Raw genomic sequence first — 6994 nt, 5'->3', positions numbered from 1 at the left:
CCCCACCCCCAGGCCAGAAGACAATGATCCTGAGGTCATTCATTCCTCAGCTATTGTCCACCTTATTTTTTGACACAGGATCCCCCCTCACTGGGACCTGGGGCTCATCAAGGAGGCTAGACGGGTTCATCAGTGAGCCCCTCCTGCCTCTGCATCCCCATCAGTGTGGTTACAGTCGTGCATAACCATGACTGGCCTTTGACAAGGGTACTGAAGATCAAACTCAGGGTCTCATGCTTACACGGCCAGAGGTTTTCTAGGAACTGAGCCATCCCCCTAGCCCTGAACAGCTTTTTTTTTATGCTTCTGGCCCTTATGTGTCCATGTGTCACACAGCATGTGTGTGGAGGTCAGAGGGTACCTTAAAGGGATTGGTTCTCTCCTTTCACCACGTGGGTTCCAATGATTGATTGTAGGCCATCTAGCTTGGCTGTAAGCACCTTTAACCACTGAGCCATCTCAGCAGCCCATAACAGCTCTTAATTACCCATTCAATATCTATTTTCTCAGCACCCACATAGTGGCTCTCTTTGCCACCTGGAGCTCCAGTCCCAGTGGACCAGATGCTCTCTCTCTCTTCTGGCCTCCGTGGACACTGCCTGTTTTTGGTATATGGACAGACATGGAGGCAAGACACCTATACACATAAAATAAAAGTAAAGAAAATTAAATATAATAAAAATTAAAGGCGCACGCCTTAAATCCCAAAACTTGGGAAGCAGAGGTGAGTAGCTCTCTATGAGTTTTGAGTCCAGTCTGGTTTTTATTGTGTGTTCTAGGCCAGAACTACAGAGAGATCCTGCCTCAAAAAAAAGAGTTGGGGAGATGGCTGAGTTGTTAAGGTACCCACCACACAAGTATGAGGACATGAGTTCTGATCCAGAATCTAAATAAAATGTCAGGAAGAGCATCTGCCACCCTGGGGCCGGGAGGTGGAAGCAGGAGAATCACTGGGGTCAATGAATGAGCACCAGGTTCCATGAGATGCCCTGTCTCCTATGATAAGGTGACAGTGGTTTGGGGAGACACCTGATGTCAACCTCTGACCTCCACATGTCCTTGGGTGGGCATGCACCGCAGCATATACACAAAAGCACACATAGACCCCCAGCCAGAAAATAAAAAGGAGAAAGAAGGAGAAACGGGGTGGGGGTGGGGGAGAAGATTTTGGAAGAATGCTCCAGAAAATGCTAGAGCTTTGGGCACATGGCTTCTTTCCCCTCAGTTTCTTGTCTGCCAAGTAGGAACCATATGAATAGGCATCTGCCAATGATGAAATATTCTGAGGTTGTAGTGAGCACCAATGTGGGGGTAAGAGGAAGGCGGGGACTCTTGCTTACTGGCTCACCCAGGCTGACTAGCCTGCCAGCCTGAGAGATCCTCTTCCTACCTCCCCAGGGCTGGGTTTACAGGTGTCCCCAACCTCTCCCAGCGCTTGTGAAGAGGATGGGACTTGAATTCAGGCCATCTACCTCATACACAATCTCTACCTGTGGAGCCATCTGCCCGGCCCCTTCTTCTTTTGTTTTAAGTTTTCCTTCTTCATTTTTATTATAGACAGTGTTTTACTTTATTGCCCAAGCAAATCACAAGCTCCTCAGCACAATCAATCCTCCTGCCTCAGCCTCCCAGGCAGCCTGATTGACAGATTGTCATTGCCATTCCCTGCAGCATTCTTTCACTGTAAATTTATCACTCCTATTTTTTTTTATTTATTTTCATTTTATGTGCATTGGTCATTCTCAGCTACATAGTACATTTGAAACCCATCTTGGCCAAGCAAGACTACACCTTGGTTTGTTTAGTTTTGAGACACAGTTTCTCTATATATAGCCTTGGCTGTCCTGAAACTCAATCTGTAGAGCACACCGGCCTCAAACTCATGTAGCTCTACCTGCTTCTGCCTCCAGAGTGATGAGATTAAAGGCATCCATACCACCACCATCCTAGCCCCACCATACATCTTTAAAAATCCAAAAGGCTGCCAGGCAGTGGTGGCGCACACCTTTAATCCCAGCACTTGGGAGGCAGAGGCAGGCAGATTTCTGAATTCGAGGCCAGCCTGGTCTACAGAGTGAGTTCCAGGATAGACAGGGCTACACAGAGAAACCCTGTCTCGAAAAATAAAAATATATATCCAAAAGGGTGGTTGCACATACCTTTAATCTCAGCACTTGGGAGGCAGAGGTAGGCAGATTTCTAGATTGAGGTGTGCCTGATCTACAGAGTTCCAGGATAGCCAGGGCTACACAGAGAAACAGTGTCTCTAAAAACAAAAATAAACCCAAACCAAACAAACAAAAAACCCGAACGGATCCTGAATGCACAGTCCTTCCTGCTGTGGACAGTCACTGCAGAGGTCCTAGGCATGGGGTACACACAGTACAAGAAACAAAGGGGAAGGGATACAGGGAAACTGCTCATAGTAGCCAGGCTGGGTAGCACAAGCCTGTCATACCAGCACCAGCACCGGGGCGGTTGAGAAGATGAAAACTTCAAGGCCAGAATGGGACAGACTAAGCCCATGTTCCAAAATTAAAGTTTTAAAAGCAAGAGATGTAGCTCAAGTAGTGATGCTGAGAGCCTGGCTCAGGTGTAGAGCACCCCCCCAACACTCCCACCTAGAATCCCCCAGTGAAGGGATGGGGGCGTGGTCAGTGTGGAGTGCCTACCTAGAATCCCCCAGGGGCGGGCTGGGGGCGTGGTCAGTGTGGAGGGCCTAGAATCCCCCAGGGGCGGGCTGGGGGCGTGGTCAGTGTGGAGGGCCTGCCTAGAATCCTCCAGTGGAGGGCTGGGGGCGTGGTCAGTATGGAGGGCCTGCCTAGAATCCCCCAGGGGCGGGCTGGGGGCGTGGTCAGTGTGGAGTGCCTGCTTAGAATCCCCCCAGGGGCGGGCTGGGGGCGTGGTCAGTGTGGAGTGCCTGCCATGAATCCTTCAGTGGAGGGCTGGGGGGTGTGGCACTGGCCCAGTGGGGAAGACAAACCACATCGTCTACTGTAGAACCCAACCGTGGTACACAGAGCTGGCAGCAGAGATCCTGACAACAGGATCTTCCCGTCTGCAACTCTGAACCCACCTGCTCCCTTCTCTTCTAGACCCTGAAGAATCGCTGGCTTCAGCAGTACAGCCACGAATCAGCTAACCCAGGCATTCTCGTGCTCCTAGCCTGTGGCACCATCTCCAGCACCTGTGGCCAGATTGCCAGTTACCCTCTGGCACTGGTCCGTACCCGAATGCAGGCCCAAGGTGAGAAGTGTGGGCAGGAGGCTGGGGTAGGAAAGCCAGCCACTTGGGTTCCACCTGCTCTCACGTAACTGTGTAGGAAGAGCCAGGATCCTTGTGGGTTTGGGTGGCCTTCATAAACCCTTCCTCTTGTCTGGGCTTCAGTTTATCCATCACTGACCCTGAAGAAGGAGACTTTTACCTTAACGGCCTGAGAGTTCAGTGGTGTCAAAAGTACAGGGAAGTACCACAGACAACATTGTGGCACTTCTGGACCTGCCAGTAACTTGAGCTGTTATTCAAAACTGAGAGAAAATAAGGGAGTGGAGGTGGCTTAGAACAACATTAGCCAAGGTCAAGGAAGGACAGTTAGCTGGGTCAGTTCCTTCCTTCCTTCCTTCCTTCCTTCCTTCCTTCCTTCCTTCCTTTTATGAGACAGGGTCTCACTATGTACCCCTGACTGTCTGAAACTCACTATGTAGCCTAGGCTGGCCTTGATCAGAAAGATCTCCCAAATGCTTGGGTTAGAGGCATGGCCAGCAGACCTGGCCATATTATCATTGTTTTTAGGCAAGATCTCACTGTGTGGCCCTGTCTGGCCTGGAATTCACAGAGATCCCTCATTCCTGGGGATGAGGACAAAGGCGACCTAAGTCATCCCATGATCAGATGTGATTTAGGAGAAGAGGTAGGAACCCAGCTTAGCTTAGGTACCACAGAGGGCTCCTCCAAACAGCCAGCTTTGGGATGGAGAATGGAAGGAAAAGTAGACACTAGCCCTGAAGAGAAGGAGAGAATTAACTTTAAGGAAGAGGGTATTTCTCACCTCTTGTCACACACAGACACTCATGTATTCACACATGCACTCTTACATACAGACACATGTATGTACTCTTACACACAGAAACACATATGCACTTACACACACAGACATAATTATGCACTCACACATGTACATATGAACTTTCACACATGCATATGCACACACAAAGACACACTGCACACTCATACATGCACACATACATTTATGCACCCTCTCTCCCTCTCTCTCTCTCTCTCTCTCTCTCTCACACACACACACACGCACACGTGCACTCTCATATAGTTGTACATATGTACTCTTATACACAAACACACATATGCAGTCTCACACATACAGACACACTCTGACACATGTCCACACAAGTCACAGATATGCACTCTCACACATGCTCACACAGACACATATATATGCACTCTCACAATGCATACACACAAGCACACATGCACTCCCACACATGTACACACAAACTTTCACAGTGCATATGCACACACACAGACAAATATACACAGACTCATGTACATGTTCTCATGATGTATATACCTGGTGTATCCATTCATCCCCAAATGTAGTCCCTAAGATTGACAGTTCCTAGACCCACAGACACCCTGAGTCTTGTGGTAGGTCCCACTGTTCCTCTGTCTCACCCCCCTGCCTTCTGTTTAAATGGCCTCCTAGCTCAGCCCTAGGGTGAGGTAGGAGGGAGAAATGAGATGGGGAAGCTTTGGTCTTACCAGGCTTCCAACCACCTCCAGCCTCCATTGAAGGTGGCCCACAGGTCTCCATGGTGGGTCTACTTCGACACATCCTGTCCCAGGAGGGTGTATGGGGCCTCTACCGGGGCATTGCCCCCAACTTCATGAAGGTCATTCCAGCCGTGAGCATCTCCTACGTGGTCTACGAGAACATGAAGCAGGCTCTGGGGGTCACATCCAGGTGAGGGACAGGGAGCCTGTCCCCCTAAAACTCCCTCATCTTCATCATGGTATCCCCTACGCTGATATATTCAACCACAGAGACTGATGGCCTGACCAGTGGATCCTAACCCCACACCCCAAGGCACTGGACCCCAGTACCCAAATCCCAGATCCTAGCCCTGTGTCCTGACCATGGTACCACTGCACCCCACACTTGAGCCACAGGATTCCAGGACTTGATCCCCAACTTCACAACCAGACCTCGAAGCCCCAACCACTGGACCCCACATATCAGCAGCCTGACACTTGAGATGTAAAACTGTCCATACCCTGGCCCCAAACCCTTCTTCCCAAGCACCTTGACCCTGTCATCTACACCCCAAAGCTGGACCCTGCTTTTCCCTGCCCCACTGGGTGCTGGGCCTCACTATGCAGCAGCAGGTGACCCCAATGCCCCAAGCATGGGGGCACTCATCCATGTACCCCATAGCCCAGCTCTCAGAGCCCTCAGGCACCAGACCCAGGGCCCTAATGTCACACTGGACCAGAGATCCCTAAACTTGCTGCTGAGTTCCCTGTAACCTGCCTCACAGCCCAGCCCCTGGATTCTAGGAGCCAAGAACTCTCAGCCACAGGGTCCTGACACGGCAAAGCCAAGATCCTGGGCTCTGCCCCTGGGTCCCTGGATCCCTGAATTACAGGTCCCTTAACCCAACCAATACATTTTCCCCTGTTTGGGGTTCCATATCCTCCCATTTTTTTACTGCTAGGTCTACATTCCAAGCACCACCCTCAATCTCTCACCACTGGACCCCAAGTCCCAATCCACTGGATTCTGTCTCCTGGAAGCATGGGTGCGAGAGCTCCAGGGTCCCTCATGTGGATCCCACATGCCCCAGCTGCTAAATTCCAGATCCCAGATTCCTTCAACCCCTTCTCTGGACCACATCCATAGAAGGCCAAACTTCCAAACACCTTCAGACTCCAAGGTCTTTGCTCCTATACCCCAAATGTCACTCCTCAAGTCTAGATCCCAATAGCCCAGTGACAGCATCTCATATCCCAGACACACCCTGGAACTGATTCCCAATGCATGGAAGCATGCCATCCAAAGAGTCTTCTAGAAGCTCAGACCCCAGACCAGTGGCAGTAAGGAATGGGACATATGAATGCTGCACCTCAGCTAGGACACACCTCCCTTCCCACCACCACCCCCCAAATCACTTTGTTCCCCGTCCCCCTCTCTCTTCAATGTCTTCCACATTCCCCTGCCTTCCTTTCAGGCTAGTAACTCCCAGATCCCAGTCCCTCTGGGAGGGCTGAATCTGCTTGTTCATGGGTTGGGAGCTACCAGGGGAAGTCAGGGACACCACCAAGGGGACCATCTGCCTCTCACACTGCCAGTCCTGCTCAGGCCTCAGAAAGTCACAATCAAGGACCAACACACAACATCCTTCCTGAAACCCAGCATCCAGTATGCAAATTAAGTATCCCCAAGCTGACTCGGAGTCTATTTTTCTATCAGAGAACAAAGTCCCCTGCTCCCACCACATTCCCATACCCTCCACACTTCAAGATTGGATTCTGAGCTTAGACCTGGGGTACCCCGCTCCACCTCTCAGTCTTTAGGGGAACCTCATCAATGGACTGAGAGGAAAACTGGGATGTTGGGGGGCATGGTTTCCACCTCTCCCTCCAACCTACACCAAGTCCTACCTCCCTGCCCATGTGTGTCATTTCAAGGAAAAAAAGAATAAATTTTCTAAGCTATTACTGTTGCTTTTTAATTGTTTAAATTACATTAGATTGTTTGAGGGAGGGGCATATGGCAGGCGGAGGAAAACTTGTGGGGATCTGTCCTCTCTTTCCCAGTGTGGGTCCTGCTGATCAGACTCAGGCTTGGTGTGGAGTGCCTTTACCTACTGAGCCACCTCACTGACCTTCATGGTAGTTTTGTTAGTTTTTAAAAAGTATGAACAGGTGTGTGTGTGTGTGTGTGTGTGTGTGTGTGTGTGTGTGTGTGTGTGTGTGTGTG

The 6994-nt window shown here is 50.4% G+C and overlaps 1 protein-coding gene and 1 pseudogene across 3 annotated transcripts in view; both read left to right on the top strand.

The window, feature by feature from the left end:
- Slc25a23 (solute carrier family 25 member 23) overlaps nucleotides 1-6732 on the top strand; it is a 17003-nt gene extending 10271 nt beyond the window's left edge. The window contains exons 9-10 of one of the 2 annotated variants that reach the window (XM_021149900.1): nucleotides 3096-3246; nucleotides 4798-6732. In XM_021149900.1, coding sequence (XP_021005559.1) covers nucleotides 3096-3246; nucleotides 4798-4982 — 336 coding nt within the window. In that variant the 3' untranslated portion in view covers nucleotides 4983-6732. Of the gene's footprint in view, nucleotides 1-510; nucleotides 685-3095; nucleotides 3247-4797 lie in introns of those variants that run through there. The other variant, XM_021149901.2, reaches the window with a different exon arrangement.
- Nucleotides 6053-6732, top strand: LOC110284211 (annotated as a pseudogene). Its single transcript, XR_002376908.1, has one exon. The product of XR_002376908.1 is annotated as an uncharacterized LOC110284211 (transcript).
- Nucleotides 6733-6994: the final 262 nt, after the last annotated feature.

The sequence above is a fragment of the Mus caroli genome, chromosome 17 (genome assembly GCF_900094665.2).
Source record: "Mus caroli chromosome 17, CAROLI_EIJ_v1.1, whole genome shotgun sequence".
Lineage (NCBI taxonomy): Eukaryota > Metazoa > Chordata > Mammalia > Rodentia > Muridae > Mus > Mus caroli.
This window is presented reverse-complemented; position numbering and strand designations above follow the sequence as displayed.